General features: G+C 36.3%; 1 protein-coding gene across 1 annotated transcript in view; it reads left to right on the top strand.

Annotated features, from left to right (window-relative positions):
* Nucleotides 1-19,170, top strand: part of LOC134746924 (dorsal root ganglia homeobox protein) — a 95,825-nt gene that overhangs the window by 30,206 nt on the left and 46,449 nt on the right. Inside the window, exons 4-5 of the mRNA XM_063681495.1 lie at nt 3,191-3,282; nt 4,631-4,732. Coding sequence (XP_063537565.1) covers nt 3,191-3,282; nt 4,631-4,732 — 194 coding nt within the window. The remainder of the gene's footprint in view (nt 1-3,190; nt 3,283-4,630; nt 4,733-19,170) is intronic.

The following is a 19,170-nucleotide window of genomic DNA, read 5'->3' as shown; positions in this document are numbered from 1 at the left end:
CCATCGCAATGGCCCCAGTGTCTCGGAAATCCTTGACATTGCGGATCACGAACCCAAGTTTTTGAAAACAACCTTTAGCGAGTGTCCGCATATGCTCATGAAAAGTAAGGCGCTCATCAAAAACCACTCCAAGATCTTTCACAGAGAAAACTCTATCAATAGTCTCGGTCCCCAGTGTGTACTGGGCAAGAAGAGGGGTAGAGGAACGACTGAATGTACATACACAACACTTCGCTGTGTTAAAAAGAAGCTTGTTTTTAATACTCCAGTTGACCACCGAAGCAACATCGTCTTGCAAAGATGATACATATAACGTAGTGGCACCAGTGACCGACAGGGAATCAGTAACTCGACACTTCAATTATCCAAAAATAAAAACCGAAGTGCGAGTCGGACTCGCGCACCGAGGGTTCCGTACATTACACAATTTAAACAATGTATTTTTTATGTGAAACGAGTAAAAGGTAAATGCGGTTTACGACACAACAACAATACAATATAAACACACAACAGCTCAATAATAATAATAACTGCACAACTGTACAATATAAATGCGCCTCTCTCTATGTTCACACACTACTTCCTTACTTAATATTATCTTCACAAATCCATACTTAATATAAATGCGAAGTAACTCTGTCTGTCTGTCTGTTACCTCTTCACGCTTAAACCGATGAACCGATTTGAATGACATAGTTTGGAAGGACATAAGATAGTTTTTATCTATCATGATCATCATCATCATCATCATCATTCCATGCAGAAGATGAGAGGAGAGCAGAATTAAGCTAGTGGTTCATAAAGCAGAGTCTGCCGATGGTAGTCTGTGTAACCACCATATTACTTTATACAGTGCCACCGTAGTCACGCTTTTATTCGCGTTGACCGCACGTAATTGATGCGATATTAATATCGTGCAATTTAACGAATGTTTAAATTTAACGTCATACAAATCCAATTAGCATTTTAAAATGCTCAGTTATGTGCACAAGCGAGTGTTCTCGGGATATGAATAATAACAATAATATAAAAAAACTGCGATGCTTATCAAGGGCCGTAGGCCGATTCAAACTTACATGTTGATATCTAAATGATATTGAAATGATGTCATTTTATTATCATTGGCCTGTGCGTCTTGCTTACTACATGTATGAGCAAAATGCATCATTTATAGGCTGACAAAAGAACTGAGATATCATGCAAAAAAAATTTTTTGGAAAACATAAACAATTAATATTTGATATTGTCTTCGGTTACCGCGATAGTTACTCATGAAATAAAACTATGAAAATGGATTATATCGCGTATATTGAATTTATAATACATCCCGACGTTTCGAACCCTTTACAGCGTTCGTGGTCAACGGGTGATGTATTATAAATTCAATATACGCGATATAATCCGTTTTCATAGTTTTATTTCATGGATTAATATTTGTTTTTGAAATATTTCTATTAACAAAGCTTTCAATTCAGTGCGATTCATGTGCCAACCATAAAAACAGATAAACAGGCATGAGAATTATATGCGAATGGTGTCATTTAGTTATCGTGTACCATTCGTGTGTACCTATACCTACATTTAAGTAGGAAAAAACTGATTTTATTTCTGTTTCATCACGCCAGTAGAGTCCCGAAAGTCAATTAAGCATGAATTAAGCAAAAGTTCATATTCCCGGGTGTCCCCACTGCAAACCCGGACAGACTGCCGAGGTAATGGCGCGGGTGTCCGGTCTTTTCACGACGTGGGGTGACTCCAGCTTTTATTGCGTTTATGGTAATTTCGGTTTGTGATGGTATGGATTTTATACATTATTGGTCTGTAATAGTCTGTATTAAGAAAGAAAAGAAAACACCACAAATGCAATATATTATATACTCGTACCCGTAAGTACCTACAGCTATTTTCATAATAGATGAAAATAATATTTAACATCTTACCACTTTCGGATAAGCTTTTTTGAGATTTTATGCGGTATAGTGGAAGCCGCTCGACCCCAATTTCAAAGAAAAACCGCAAATCGATGTACAGGTTAGCCGTTTGGCACACGCATACTAGAGGTTAAAACAATTTTTTAACCCGCAGTTCCTAAAAAAAATCCCTTAGGAGGGGAGTGCTAAAACTTTTCTTTTTGTATGGATTTTTTTTAAAACCTATCGTGTGTGGTATCATACGAAAGGGCTTTTCTTAGGCGATTCTAAAAATATACCACATCATTACATTTCAGACATTTTTTTAAAATTAAAACAAAAAGAATTTTTAAAACATGCCAAGGGCTCCTTCGGATACGATATGGCAGATTTTTTTTGTACAATATACCACAAATGATACCCTCATTTCCAACCCCATGAAAGCAGTTTTGAAAATAATGTCATTAACAATTTTTTTTTTAATTTTGCAAATTTACAAAGTGACACAGTCCTACTTCGATACCTATTTTACGAGACTTATGAAAATGTACTGCAGATACGGTACATATTAATCATAAAATGATACCACACACGATAGGTTTAAAAAAAAAACCATACAAAAAAATAAATGTTTCAGCACTTGAAAAAAAAAATCCTAATGGAAATTTTTTTAGGAAATGCGGGTCAAAATTTTGTTTTGACCTCTAGTATGCGTGTGCCAAATTTGCGGTTTTTTTATACGAACGGCTTACACTACTCACGGATAAAAATAATATGGTGATAAAGTAAGAATGTCCAACATTGAATTTGACAGTTTCATGTCTAAAAATAATATGGTGATAAGTAAGAATGTCCAAAATTGAATTTGACAGTTTTATGTCTATAGGTATGAAATATGTGACGTTTTTTGTGTGTGTGCTCGTTACGTGTTTCCTTCATCTGCAACAGACTATGACTATACAGACTTTGCAGTGACAAGATATTTGAAAATCATATGAAAATACACTTATAGAGGCATAGTGTTACTTCAAAATCGTTGCAGAGTCAATGACGGTTACTCTTAAAGATAATTGAAGTGTGCGAAACGGAAGCCATCACATATATGTATAAACACTTCATGAGTGGGAAAAAGGCAGACTACAAATGAAAAATGATATAAATGATATAAGTAGGTACTTCCAATGTCACTCCGATTCCCAACGCGTTTTTATTTTTTATATATACTAGACATGTGGATAAACGGACTCTGCCCATGTTACTGACGAATTCTATTGTTTCAGACACGAGTTACTCGTACCACCCGGCGATACACGATGATACGTTTGTGCGGCGGAAACAACGGCGGAACAGGACCACCTTTACGCTTCAGCAGGTAACAAACACGTAAATAAAGGATGACCCACGCTTGAACGGTCCGAGCCCAGGCGGTTCAATCCCAGGTAGCAAAGTGACGTCAGCGACGTCTTAATGACCAAACAATGACGTCATCATGACGTCATAAAGACGTCGCTGACCTCATAATGACGTATAAATGCTACCTGGGATACTTAATTTTTCTATAGAAAGCATCGAGTGATCACCAATCACCCGTCATACAAAACGAAGTATCGGAAGCCTCAGCCCGGACCTAGAGTAAGTCATCCTTAAACCAACCTCAAACAAGGCTGCTTTTACAATGATGCGGAGATGAGCGCAACTACGTGGTATATTCGAACTACCAAAGAGGATATAATATTATAGAGCGGTACTGTCATAGTAAATTTTGTAACCACAGTAAATTCACTGCCATCTATCGACACACTTTAAAACTAAAAATGAAGATTTATAAAAATACGATTAAATTTATTTAAATATTATAAAGATTTTTTTTATTTGCATTTATTATTTTTATTATTTTGACCCATGTTCTTTCACTGATATGCGTTAAATTTTTTAAATAACAAACGAAACCGTCAACGCCCTCTATACGAGAGTAGGCCAAAGGTAGTGGCGCCATCTGATCGAGAATCAAATTTTCGTGATTTTCGAGGCACGTTTTTTCCTTAGACTGTATCCATCTATTACACAACCACATTAACCATGTTATGTATAGTCTAATTCTCTTTTATATTTTACAAGTTCTCAGTTGTGTCTTTTGTCCTAAATCTCATCTCAGTCATGTAAGACGTAAGTCTACATGTAGCTAGCTAGTACTTACCTACATGTAGCTTTGTGGTAACAAACATACTTAAGGGTCTCCGGCAAGATCGGTTCTCCATACAAACGTAGTTCCGCTCTCATTTTAAAACTACTAGCTAGATTACTCTGACACTTTGTACTGACAATAGAATAAGGTATATCTATGTCTGTAATTAGTTTTTGTAGCTGATATCATAGTTAAAAAAAATATAGCGAATTTTTTTTCATACAAATCTTGTTTTTGCTCTATTTCGTTTGTTTATAACCTAATTACATCAGCAACGAAGGTCTTTTTTTCCTAAATAAAGATTAAAAAAAACCTAATTACAGACCTAGATATTCCACATGTCATTGTATGTGCAAAGTTTCATTACAATCCAACACGTAGTTTTAAAATGCGAGCAGAACTGCCTTTGTATGGGAAGGTGCAATTCGGCCGAGCTTGCCGGGGACTCTTAAGAGAGGGTACGACCCCCTTAACAACCCCCTTTGTAAAAATGCTATACTACTATATAGTAACCGTATAGTTGTGTTTGATATAGTTGGAGGAGCTGGAGACGGCGTTTGCGCAGACGCACTACCCCGACGTGTTCACGAGAGAAGACCTCGCACTCAAGATCAACCTCACGGAAGCCCGAGTGCAGGTCAGTCGTTGAACATAGACTTAAAAAAACCGGCCAAGTGCGAGTCGGACTCGCGCACGAAGGGTTCCGTACCATTACGCAAAAAAACAGCAAAAAACAACAAACTGTTGTATGGGAGCCCCATTTAAATATTTATATTATTCTGTTTTTAGTATTTGTTGTTATAGCGGCAACAGAAATACATCATGTGTGAAAATTTCAACTGTCTAGCTATCACGGTTCATGAGATACAGCCTGGTGACAGACGGACAACAAAGTCTTAGTAATAGGGTCCTGTTTTTACCCTTTGGGTACGGAACCCTAAAACAAGAACTTAACGTCGCCAACACAAAACTGTCCGGTCAATTCGAGCAACGTGATAATTACTAGATACGAGATCTAATAGATACGTTAATATAGTTTAGTTCTCAACTAGTTATCTTTTGCAGTTCGATTCGAGAAAACAATTGTCATTTCACGCTACAATTATTGTGAAGTTTTGGGATATCCATTAGATATCCATTGGATGTCTAAGTTTAAGCAAATCTTAAAGAGATCGTTTAAGAGGACATTCGGAATCGCGGAAATGACAAATTTGACATGACTTTCTTAAATATCTCGTTATCGTTTCTGTTTCATATCTATTAGTGGATATCTAGATCATTGTTCGAATTGGCCCGTTAGGTGTATAATTTGTTAAGGTTTTGTGAAACCCGTGCGAAGCCGGGGCGGGTCGCTAGTCATAAATGTAATGTGATTACTTATTGTATACAAAATTGAGGCTCATGCAAGGTGCACACTGGCCATAAACCGGTGAAATACGAGCGTTACACGCGAACGTATAGCTTGCGGAGTTTATTGCATGTGGGGATGATTGTATAAATGTATATGCGCCTTTAGTCACACAAACGATATGGATTAGATATGTCAGTGACTGACATATCCAATCCATATCGTTTGTAGAACTAGTAAGTGACGTATCTCATTGTTCGAATTGGCCTGTTAGGTAGTTACGTTAACTTTTGGAGGTACTTAACTGTGTGTAACTGTAAATCTGGATCGGGCTCCAGAGCCGTAACTGAAATGTACTACGCTATCCTCATAGTGCTACGTCGTAGCATACTTAACAAAGTTTGTGTGTAGCACATCTCAGCATCTAACGCGCGGGCCACGACATTACGCGACTAGCTTAGGCTAAGGCGACAACCATAGGTGGGAACGAAACGTCCGATCGCTGTGTCTCGCTCCAACCTATGGTTGTCGCCTTAGTCTAAGCTAGTTGCGTATTGTCGTGGCCAGCGCGTCAAAGGCTTCACTAAGTGCGAGCTATATGCGTTATGACACGGCTCCCATATTGCATTTCACGCGAACCAATCAGCGTAAGCGATCGTTAAGATCGTATAATAACACTAGCTGTTGCCCGCGACTTCGTACGCGTGTGTTTGTATGTTGGTGGTTATATGTGACGTTTTCAACCAAAAGATACCACATTGTCGCTTGTCGATAAAGTTGATTTCTAATTGAAGCTATATGGAAATAGCGCCTTACTGACAAGCGACAATAAGTAACCCTTTTGGTTGAAAACGGCACATATATTCTACATGAGCATAGAAGTTTTATTTTAAGGGTTTCAATTTATCAAAATTGCTTCTTATCTCTTGAACACTACAATTGCTTCCTGGTGTGTATTTTTTAACTTTCTATCCTTTGTAGTTTCGGCTATCAGTCTTTCAGGACACACGCGCGCCGCACGCGCGGATTTTATGCTACAGAAAATATAGAAAAACCAAACTTACCTAATAGAACAAGTTTACAGCACTATACTGGCCTACACCGAATTCACCTAAAAAACTAAATTTTATTAAAACAAACATATGCTACAAAAGTTATCCAATGGCCATAACAGCAAAGCTTTTAATTCCCGATAGATACGCAAACTTTTTAGTGGAATTCATTTTAGATTTTATTTCCGTTGCATTCGGAAGATATTGGTTGGTTAGTGTACGTTCGCTTGTGCTAGGTATTTGCGTAATGGAATTGAGGTGAAACTACCCAACATTCCATTTAGGAAATAGTACCGTTCATACGTAGGTAGGTAAGTATATGTAGAGTGCATACTAGTAAGGCTATTAGTTACTTTCTTGATGTCGTTATGGTACCTGAATGTCTTTTGGTCTAGGAAGAATAAATATTAATTCTAAGCGCCACCCCACTCACACTAACCTGAGGTTTACCGGTTAAACTGTTAACCCAGTGTCAAATTATACTGGTACCCATGGTAACTCCAGGTTTAACCGGTTAACCCCGGGTTAGTAAATAGAGAAGTGCAAGTCGCAAATACATATAATTTTTCCCCTCACTAGCTCGGAAAGTTGTCTTTTATCCTTTAAAACAAGCGGGGAAAAACGCATTTTATCCACTAGTGGGGAAAGTAATTTGACCTTGGATGGAGCGTGTTTAAGTAGCTTGACAGATAACAAAACGTAAAACGCTCATAATAATGATTCGTTTGATGTTAATTTTCATTAAACAAATGGTTTGAGAATCTAATAAAAAATACCAAATTTAGCTTTATTTAATGATTTTATGTCATAAACCTTAAAGTTCCATAAGAAACGTTTGTTTTTTAATAATGATGTTAAATATAATTCTGAACGCACAAGTTGAGTCGATGCAATTTCAAAACGCATCATTGACATTTCATACGTCAGAAATGTCAACATTGTCAACAAAATTTTTACTTAAAAACTTCTTACGTAAAAATACAGAATTTCCAGTTTTTTGTTATAATATCGTAAAATAATGAGTGATTTCAGTGATGAAGATGATCTAACGCCTGTGGATGTTGCACTTTCCTCGCTATAGTGAGGTGAAAAGTTTTGTGTTACACACGGGTGCAAATGTATTTTACTTCTCGTGTGTTGAAACACTTGCTACGCTCAGGATTCTATTTTAGAACCACTCGCTTCGCTCGTGGTTCAACTATAGAATCCTTTCGCTTGCTCGTGTTTCAATTCCACACTCGCGGGTAAAATACAACTTTGCACCCTTGTATAACAAATAACTATTTAGGTGTACTATATCGGATTAATTGAAACGTAATTGTCACGATATACGATATAGAAAAAATTGCATTAAATTGTGATTTTTTTAGTTCTGCGCTTCTGAGCAGTATCTAGGTTCTAGATTATACACAAACCATTTAGGCACCTACTTATACCTCTTAGATACCTACGTGTAGGCAGTTATCTTTATTTTACTACAGATTACATCGAATCTACCCCTAACTCGAAAGACATGCTTGATTTCTTCATCTGGTTGTCCCACGTTTGATACATACAATCAGGCTGATACAACAATAAATTCCTAATAAACTACACTTATATCGCGAAGACGCCACACGAAAACAAATATATTCCGCACAGCACCGAATCAACCCCACATGTCGCTCGAAAAACATCTAGGTAAATTACGTCATTTGCATGCAATATTTGGGCACGCGTTGCGACTCGGTTTTAGGCAAATTGCTGGGAGCAACCGGGCGTGTTTTATTTATGCCCAAATAAAAATTGCCCAATTCCGTCGGCTGAGCACGAAACTGTTGGAATTTAGTGGCTCGCTGTCGCTTCGAGGCCTACGCGAATGGTTTTTATGGCCTAAACGGGAGTTTGGAAATCGGGGCAAAGTGTTTGGTTAACCCTTAATGGGCGGAGGGGTTCGGAAAGTAATTTTCGCGGTTGTTATTTTTTGTGGCGTTTTATGTCGAGGGTAATGTGATGTTCACGCGTTTAGAGCGTTTATAGATGCGTAAGCCATGGCTGTTCAAATTTTGTATTTTATATTGAACAATTTTACCGCACATAATGTGTACATGTAGAATGTAAATACATTAAAGAAACTCTGCGATAAATGATGTACAGTCCGCATCAGTACTAGCGTATTAAACAACGCACCAAAAGTATCTGCCACCCTGGAATACTTTTCCAAATATATATCTTACATATATCTTTATAGTTCGCGTTTAAAAGTATCTGCCGCAGTCTAATTATTCTACATATATGTATAAAGAATGGTAATAGTAGATTGTTAACCAAGGGATGAAAGGCACTCATTTCTGCCGAGGTATTTTGGTGCTCGAACGCAGTGAGAGCGCCAATAGTCCGAGGCAGAAATGATGCCTTTCACCCGAGTTAAACACTCTACTTTTCATTTCGAATACAAGGAAAGTAAAATGCATGTGTTTTTTTTAAAACATGACAAGTATACATTTTTATAGTATTTCTTGAGGGTACTTTCAATTAACAATTCAGGCAAAAGTATCGTTATTTATGGAATGGAGAGTCAAATATTAGAATGGAAATTGTATAACAAATCCATTTAAACTCAAATTTCAATTGCGTATCGTAAAAAAATTAAAAAAATCGTACTTCGAACGTAAAATGCTCTAGTGCAGACACGTATCATTTTCTGCACACCTTTTAGAACAACAATGACCCTCTTTCAGAGCATGAGAAATGAAAATACTTTTGACGCGTAGTCTGATCTGCTACTTTGGATGCTGACTACCTTCTTTACTGTATACCCACTTTATCGGTTATGTTGCATTCCCTTATCCAAGACCAATTTACTTATCCAACCCATACCAATACACTTATTAAAGTTTTCTCCCATCGATCAAAAACGATCCGTAATTCACTCTCAAACTAAACTAGTCCATCCACAATTGACACAACTGATGGGCACGTAAGACCAATTTGGACACGTCGATCTCGCAGATCCACTTCCATTAGTTAACTAGCATTGTCAAAAGCCACTCTGTTGGCAAAACCACCAAAACAGTTGAGAATTGAACGCTGTACATGACCAATTTTACTGGATCTTTGACCGCTCATTGGTATTATGGTGGATGGCGTAGTTTTAAAGGGTCTGGTTGGTCTGGTGGTCTGTAACGCATTTAAGTCGTTCATCTCGGAATGGTATTACGGTATGAGCCCCTTCGTCCCTTTCGCACCTTTCGGAACGTGTTACCGGGATTAGGGGTGTCGCCGAATGATTTGTAGCTTAGCGGACTTAGGATATTTATGAAGGCGGAAATATTGACGGAAACTTGGCAATTCGACTATGTACGATTTTTTTTGTGTAGTTGGATATAGTTACTTGTTTAGGGTTCCAAATATCCGCTTTTCGCTGGGTCTGCGGATAGTGTCTTTTTAAATAAAAAAAGTAATTCGGTCTTGGCTCTGAACAAAGAAATGCTTGCCTGCGATACCTACCCTTATTATTTTTTATGCTTTGCTTAGTTACATGGAATTAACACTAGAGAAATATGATACGTCTTCGATAGTTAAGTATAGTCGATAATAAATATAATTTTAGGTATTTTTTAGCTTAGCAAACACGACCTACAAATTTGACGACTGTTAATCTGCTTCATACCTAAACTGAAACTATCATGTACATGAGTTTTTTTCTTTATATCTTATGTTTAGTGTTCAACTTCTTCTTAACTCTAGGCGCGAATGCGTGACTTTTCCTACCAGATATGCAGTCGCGGCTGTTCTCGTATTGGATTTACAAGTCATTTACGAAAGTGCCGCACTCTGATATAAATCATACTCTTGATGTTAATATCCAATGGTGATGATGGTAATTATTAGTGTTTCTAACTTACTATACAATGGCGCCTACATTTTTAAAATTTTTCACCTTTTTCTCCTGACAAAGTTAATGCAATTAAGAAATGATTTCAAACACGCACCAAAACTGCGAGTGTGAGTGTACTAAGTAAGTATGTACGTTCCCTAAAGTACGTTCTCCGCGCAGATACAACGATAATGTCAAAAACAAAGGCCGATAATGCTGGTAACCCTAAAAGAGCTGGTAATTGAGTCGGCTTTCAATTTGATTCGCATCCTCGTCCGGCGGGAGTGTCGGTGATAATTCGCCCGAAAAATATAAAAAGGAAGCTTTGGGAGCAGCTGTCAGAGATATTGGATTACCGCGAGACCGCGGTGGTGTGTGGAACATACCTTTTTAGTAAGTTTTGACCGTATTGAATTTTTACTGCGACAGATTGGATGGAAACTGTCCCATAACATAACTATAGCCCATTCACTCATTTATTAATTCAATGCTGTTTCTTCGATTAGAATTCTGTGTAGCTGTGTGTGTAATCATTCGACTCGTCTCTCCTAGCAATACTACTGCTATCCGACGCTTATAAAAATAGGAAACCCGGAAATAGGAAATTTAACTAAACTAGGAATCAGATTTTAAAACCCGAAAGCCTGTAGCGGCTTATTAATTGGCGTGAGCTCGATGCATAAACATATATAAATATATATTTTGTGGATTTTTCATACGATAGGTAGGTATGAATTAAGATGCGATCAAAAAAATAATTGCTGTATACTCTTTCTCATTCCTTTATATGCATATAAGCTCGATACTCGCAATTTAAGTTCAGGCTGTGACACCGCCAAACAAACACTAATTTTATGATTTTAATACTGAAAATTAATATTAATAATTAATTTTTAACGTTATGCTACTGTAACAAATTAATAGATACTGAGAAATGTTTTGAATCTTAGTAATCTCAGTAGTATCCAAAAATATACAATGTCTATGTGTGTGTGTGTATCTATAAATAAACAGACAGAGACAAACCTATCCTAAAAACACCTATCAAGTTTCTTTCATTGAACTCAATCACTCCAAAAGTGGCTTAAGAGATTTCTTACAATTAAATTTCTTCGAAAAATTACACTTCAGCCGTCTTTAGTAATTATTTCGAACAAAGAAACTAAAGCGAAAAATCTAATTCAATACGACTTTGATATAGAGTCCTCGAGACTAAAACAATGATCGGCAAACAAGGCATTACGAGTACTTACAATGGTGCTTGTGACATCCCTGCCAACTCTGAGACTTGCGTGAGGTTAACTTCTCTTAGAAAATACACGGGACAATCCACCTAATCCTAATTAAGACAAAGTTCAAAATCAAATGCAGAAATTTTACGATAGACGCTAAAGTGATTGCAACATCCCTTCTCTCACCTTCTCTTCTAAACCAAATTGCGCTGTTTCTATTGCACATTGCGTTCAAACCTGAAGTGTGAAAGGGATGATACTAGCCTTTTTTTAGATGTAGGTATAGGGTTGTTGCCGGCGACTAAGTACGCGGATACTCAGTCTTTCGTAAGTACAAATAGAGAGCCCTTACGAATTCGGCAGAAGTGTTGTAATAACACTTACTTTGAAAGAACTTAAATTTAGCTTTAAATTAAAGCACATACGTCATTTTAAATTGAAATGGTTGTACTTACAGGATTGTGCACTGTAGAATTTGCGACGCTTTTGAAATAATTGCTTGTTAAAATGTTAGTTTGGAGTGTTTGCGCTGTTGAAGTGTATTGTGATTTTTCTAGAGCTTTCAAACATTGTTTTAGTTATTATATTGGTTCAATGGCATTTAGGCATTATGTAGATTGTATCATTTATTTAGCGATCATGATTTAAAAAATAATAAGTAACTTAATAAAGTTAAGTACATATTTTTAAAATAGCTGAAGGTAATGGTTACATGACGTTTATAAAAAATAAGAAATTAAATAAGCGGTTTTGACATAGTATGAGTGATGGTAGTTGCTTCTTAAATTTTAGCTATCTACGCCAGTCTGAGAAACACGTATTTAACCGATTTGCAAGACCACATAAGTTATTCCATAAGTGCTCCGTCAACAAAGTTTTGTACGGAGGACAAAAAATTAGAAACCCTCAAGCTAGAAACTAGAACATATCTTGATACACGTCTAATTCGCAGTAACCTATTTTCAAAAATCAGTCACTTATCCAACATCGTCTTACTCCAGACATAGAGTAACTTATACTAGAGCGGTACTGTCATAGTAAATTTTGTAACCCCAGTAAATTCACTGCCATCTGTCGACACACTTTAAAACTAAAAATGAAGATTTATAAAAATACGATAAAATGTATTTAAATATTGATAAATTATTTTTTTTATTTGCATTAATTATTTTTATGATTTTGACCCATTTTCTTTCACTGATATGCGTTAAAATTGTTAAATAACAAACGAAACCGTCAACGCCATCTATACGACAGTAGGCCAAAGCTAGTAGCGCCCTCTGAACGAGAATCAAATTTTCTTGATTTTCGAGGCACGTTTTTTCCTTAGACTGTATCCATCTATTACGGAGTTATATCTATCTTTGCTCCAGAAAAAAAAAAACTAATCAGCATTAAATCACCCGGTGTGGTGTCACATTTCAATTTTCCCGGCTAATTCGCCCCCCGCGGCCGAGGTAACCCTAGCGCCGTGTGACATTGGCTAACGATGCGCGATGCGACACGTCATGCTCTCCAGCAACCCCACATTGTGTTTTGGCATTTTTTATTATATGAGGATTTAGTACACAATTGGTACTGAATTTGTACTTAAGTACTTGAAAAAATTTTTACCTCTATAGTTTGGGAGAACAAGCCAAATGAAGTTGGGGTTGCTGTAGAGAATCTCTCCAGCAACCCCTACTGAATTCCAGCATAGGCTCCAACTTTTCCAGTGTCACCACCTTACAACATAGGAAAACGAGAGATTTTTGACCTTTTAAAAAATCCAATAAGATATTTAACAAAAGCTGTGAACAACATAATAAAACAAAAACAAGCAGTTAACCCCGCACCCTCCGAATGGGGGTTTGTTTGTCACTCCGTCAATCAGTCCGCTTTGGAATCAAACCGAGTGGAAGACGCCACTTTATTGTGACGCGTGTTTAATTGCTTGTAACGCACACAAACAGAGGTTAAGGTGCAGTACAGTAAGGTACAGCCAGCAGAGTTATTGAAAAATCGTAGCACTTTTTTATCATAATACGGTTGCCAAAATATGAATAGCCTTCTTGAGGCCTTTTTCTAGTAACTTCATCGATTCGAACATACGGTCTAAAACGATTAAAAATTTGTAACCATTCTTGTACGAAACCCAAGTAATCGATTACTTTTTTGTTAAAACTTAATATAACAATTCAAAAACAGTGATATCCGCGAACCCAGGCACACACGTCCGTCCGCTCAGTGCTCACTGCTCAGGGAGTTGCGCTAGGAGAAGGGCATGGGGGTCGATTTTTAATCTTCGAGCGCTCGATATCGTCACTAGAAATTCTGTTCTCTCGAAACTAATTAGTGCGAGTACTTTTTTGTACCGATAGCAAATTCAACAGCCCACTGTAAGTTTGACCAAAACGTCAAGTGTTTAAATGAAGCATATCGAGCAGTTAAATCAGATTCACTTACGAATACCTACTTAGGATCTTCTACCAACATTAGGAAACAACCAAATTATCATGGAAAATAACAAATATCGAGAACATACTCAATTCCCTACAATATTACCTAATGCGCAAGTTGGCGTTAAGTTTTTCATCACATGATTAGGGGCAAATTGCCCCTCTCCCCTTTGCCCCCTCTTCCCGTTCCTTGGATCCGGTAAATTCTCGGTTATCCTCGCTAAGACCCGGAGAGCTCTTTCTTAGAGGCTAAGGAATTAAATATGGGGTTTGGATGTGGCATACACGTATTTTAGGTTCAACAATTTAATAATTTACATGATATATTCTAAACTTAATTGATTTTCCATTTTGACTTGATTTACTGATTAGTAGAAAATACAGGGCTATCTCTTACAGTTTTCATTTCCTTCTGAGTTTTACAATTTATTAAGTACCTTCTATTCCTCAACAAGTTTTGTCCAGTATCTGTTTTAATTTGAAAATAGTGTCTGCTAGCTTTTCTCACTAATACCTCAGCATAGCTGTTAGGTTTATTAAACGATCAGTAGCTTATAATTAGCTTAGACAAGTTTTTTGATCTTGATATTATAATACTGTTTTAGTTTCCATGCATTGTCATACAATATTTTTGCACATTACAATTTTCTTTACTAGGTTTCTTAATATCAGGCATCAACAAATTCTTAATTTTCCTGCCCATTAACAATTCTGAAGGCCTATTATAATTTATAATTAAACTCTTTTGAAATTGGTGTGTTCCTATTATCTAACAGGCTTAAGTATCTATCTTTTTGTTCATAATTAGCTTTTTTTCCTAGTTATTTCAATATGGACTTACGACATAACAATGGTAGAATCGGGCGAACTGAGTCGATAACATAGAATCTGAATTGTACATTATAATTCATAAAAGTTCCATTTAATTTAATTTTACCAAGGCAGTTCAGCTCCGTTCCCTCATAATTATATAAGTTCTTTGGAATTTTTTCCTCTTGTTTTTCTAATCCGAGTTTTTTAACATATCTAAATGGAAGTACATTGCAGTCCGCGCCAGTGTCCAGTTTAAAGTCTATAATGTGACCATGTATTTGAATGGCCTTATACTCGTAGTCTTCTTTCCTTTGAATCGAATTCATTTGCACCATACCTAACACAATATCATTTTCATCCGATGACAGATTCACTACATTCATATTCTTCACATTTCTACACATTTTTCCGTAATGTCCGAATTTATTACACTTTTTGCATACCTGATTAAACGCTGGACACTTGAAGCCATGTATAAAGCCGCATCTGTGACATGAAGGTCTGGTAGTAGACTGGGCCCGCTGATATCTACTTATATACCTGCTTCCTCAGATTGATCTCTTCTTCTTCTTTTCTTGTCGAGGTTCATCCTTTTCATACTTTTCATTTATCTTTCATATTTCTGATCCATAATTTTTTCTCTCTTGTTGTTGTCTTTGTTCAGTATTTTCTTTAGATCTATAACTATAGCCTTTTTCCGTCTTTACTACACTTATTGCTTGTCCTTCAACATTCCCACATCCTCGCCAAGTAATTAGATTCTACGCGGAGTGGTGTAATTCTCACAAAATGGAAGATGTATCGCATCTAACCTGTTTTGGCAAATTATCTCGTGGATTATTCACCGTCTCGCGGGTCTCGGCTTCAGCCAGACCGCGTTTTAAAAACGCGCTTTGATCTTGTTGTGTTTAGGAGCTTTAAATACTTTAAGATAACTTTAAGTGCCTGCTTATGCTGTGCGAGCGTAATACAATGATTTCAATATCGTAAATGTAAAAGAAAAAGCAATTATTTTCTGATCAAAACTACGTCTGTACCTAAATTTTATACATCTAAGTAAAAAAACTTAAAAAAAAACTAATAAAAAGCCAAAGTTAAGGCAATCAATGTTACGCTTTGAGTGTAGGTAGGTGAGTTAAGTGTAGGTACCTAATAAATTTAATCTGAATCAGTTGGACTCTATAAATTGCTAAGACAGCGTGAAATTGTCCGCCATTCCATTCCGCAAATCATAAGATTTCGTTACAATTTTCGATTTAAACTAAATTTTGCTTGAAATTGTAGTTTCGTTTATCGAACTTGCATATTGGTAGAAGAGCCGGCAGTAAAGTTTCGAACCAACGTGATACCGCGATGAGATGCACAATGGTTTCCCATAAAACTGATGCTAAGTCCGAATTTGATAGTCTGCCACGGCGGAACTAGCCGAAAGTACAAAAAAAATAGCCACTTCCGGTGCGAAAAAGGGGGGGTCATTTAACCCATCTGATACTGCAATAAAAGCTATGGCATCAGTTAGAAATTTACTGGTAGATACAGAAAAGCGAAATCTGCCAGTATGATTCCTGCCGGAAGTGCTTGGCATACGCTCTCAAAGGTGACCATCGGGACCCCTAAATTAACCCATCTGATACCAGCATGAAACCAATTCCAGTCGGTAGATATGAACCTTCTCTTCAGGAATATATAAGTCTGCCAGGGCGCTTTCAGCCGAAACACCTTGACATACGAGATTATGTGAGCAACATCCGTGGAACCTGTATTTTGGAATTGTACAGATTACAGACATTTTAATTATTGCAGGCTTATGATTTATTACCTAATGCTTATATTTGTATATTTTTATGCCATTAATAACATATATTTCAAATTTATTAATATACACAATATAATTTGGGCATTAATTTAATACCTGCTTACGGCTTTGTACTTCTTTGTTTGCCTTATAAAGGTGCTAACAAATTAGCTACCGATATCTTTACAGTTGATAGTACTCGGCTCCTGAAGTATATGTAAGTATGAAACATTATAAGTTTTATGATATTATTTTGAGAAAATAGGAAAACAAATTTGCTTTGTAAAAAAACTCTGTTAATGAGATAATTAAATGAGACCTCATTGAACAGATTCTAAAACCTCTTTTAAATATAAAACTTAACTGGCCACTTCACGCTGATAAATCAAATGACATTTAAGACAAACAAGCAGTTAAATACATGATGATTATTTTTTAGATAGAATTATAGTTTATTTATTTTGTTCGGTAAATAAAATAAAAATTATGAGAAACTTTCTTAATTTCTATTAAAAGTTAATTGTTCTAGTGTAAAGTACCAACCATCTCGTAAAATTTCTGTAGCTAATTTGTTAGCACCTTATATATAAATAATACAATAATTTCAAATTACAATATCCTTTATTTACCAAAATGAACAAAATTATTATTATTACATACTTATTGTAAACGGGTGTAAAAAGACAGGATTTTCAACGTCAAGGACGATTTTTACCAATAATCCAAATATGAACATTTTAAATCATTTTTAGGGTTCCGTACCCAAAGGGTAAAAACGGGACCCTATTACTAAGACTCCAATAGATTATATTCTGTTTTTTATTCCGTAATCCGTAGACTAAAATGACATTTCATGTGGTACTAAGAAATGTCATGTCTTACATATGAAACGTCATTTTAGTCTACGGAATAAAAAAACAGACCTTAGTTATCTCAATTTGTAGTGTTATAAAACAACACCCTGAATGTTAAACTAAGTCAGTTTTGCGTCAACGTCAAGAAATGTAGGGGAGAGGTGGGCATGACGGGATACTTAATGTTTCAAGTCCAATAAAACTGAAAATGCTATTTTTTTAAGTTTTTGTTATTTTTATTTTTATCTTTGGTAATCAGTCTTTCATAATCAACACTTACTAGGAACTCTCTAGTTAGATAATAAAATTAAAAATAAATTAAAATGGCCAAAAGTGCCTTCTCTCCATCTTGCCCCCCAAGTATGGTAAGATGGGGAACCCCTACGGGACAAGATAAGAATGATTCATATAAATATTATATTTAGGGCCTAAACAAAACTTAAATTTTTGGCTTTTGGGTCCATCGTCTGATAACTTCTCACGAACTGTTTTACTTTTATTTCTTAAGTCGTCTGAGAGACAGAAAATGTGTTTACAGCTAACATGTACCCCATCTTCCCTTGTTAATTTTATTGTTTGTTGGGTTAATTTTATTGTTTGTAAAAATTGACATGTAAAAGTGCCCCTGTGGCCTATTTGCTGAATAAATGTTTGATGTTGATGTTGAAGAATAAATAAATTCAAATCCGCAATTCTTCATCAGTTTATCACTTTAAAACTACGGCCGTCAAGATGTACCCCATCTTGCCCCATGTGCCTAATGAAATTCGAAAGTTTTTTGTAAAATAAACCGTACTTGAAACCAAACAAGTCCTTAGCTGTTGGCGTGATTGCTGGGCCATAGGAATAAATTAACAGTATATATGTGCTGGTGATAATAAGGAAACAAACGCAAACCAAATAAAACACAAAAACCGGCCAAGTGCGAGTCGGACTCGCGCACGTAAGGTTCCGTACCATAATACCATTACGCAAAAAATGGCAAAAAAGTCACGTTTGTTGTATGGGAACCCCACTTAAATATTTATTTTATTATGTTTTTAGTATCATTTATTCATCAATTGTGCATTACAGGTAATGAATACAGGTGTTATAAACAATTAGTTATAGTTTGTTATAACGGCAACAGAAATACATCATCTGTGAAAATTTCATCTGTCTAGCTATCACGGTTGATGAGATACAGCCTGGTGACAGACGGACAGACAGACAGACAGACAGAAAGCGGAGTCTTAGTTATAGGGTCCCGTTTTTACCCTTTGGGTACGGAACCCTAAAAATAACAAGGAATATGACAAAAACAGTTTTTTTGCAAATAAATAATTAACGACACCATTTGTCTAGCCGGTCACTGTGCGAACTGATTGCTATGATGGCGACGCATCGTCATGCGTTAACGGGATTCTGATGGTTGGTCAGTCGTTTCGCCATATAAAGCCGCTACCCCGTCTTACTCGTCTTGCCCCTCTCTCCCCTACATAAGATAGTGATTAGATACACCAAATAGGTGAAAAAACGCCTCAAGCGTAAAAGAAACCACCAAAAATCATTTTATGTCGCATTACAAGCCTGATTTAGCTATGAATACTAATACCCCCTTATTCGTTAAACTTTACGAGCCTGAATTAGTTAAATTATGTTTTATCCTTTTCTTACAAATACATAAGTCAAAATGACAGACAAA

Source organism: Cydia strobilella, chromosome 13, assembly GCF_947568885.1.
Source record: "Cydia strobilella chromosome 13, ilCydStro3.1, whole genome shotgun sequence".
Classification (NCBI taxonomy): Eukaryota; Metazoa; Arthropoda; class Insecta; order Lepidoptera; family Tortricidae; genus Cydia; species Cydia strobilella.
This window is presented reverse-complemented; position numbering and strand designations above follow the sequence as displayed.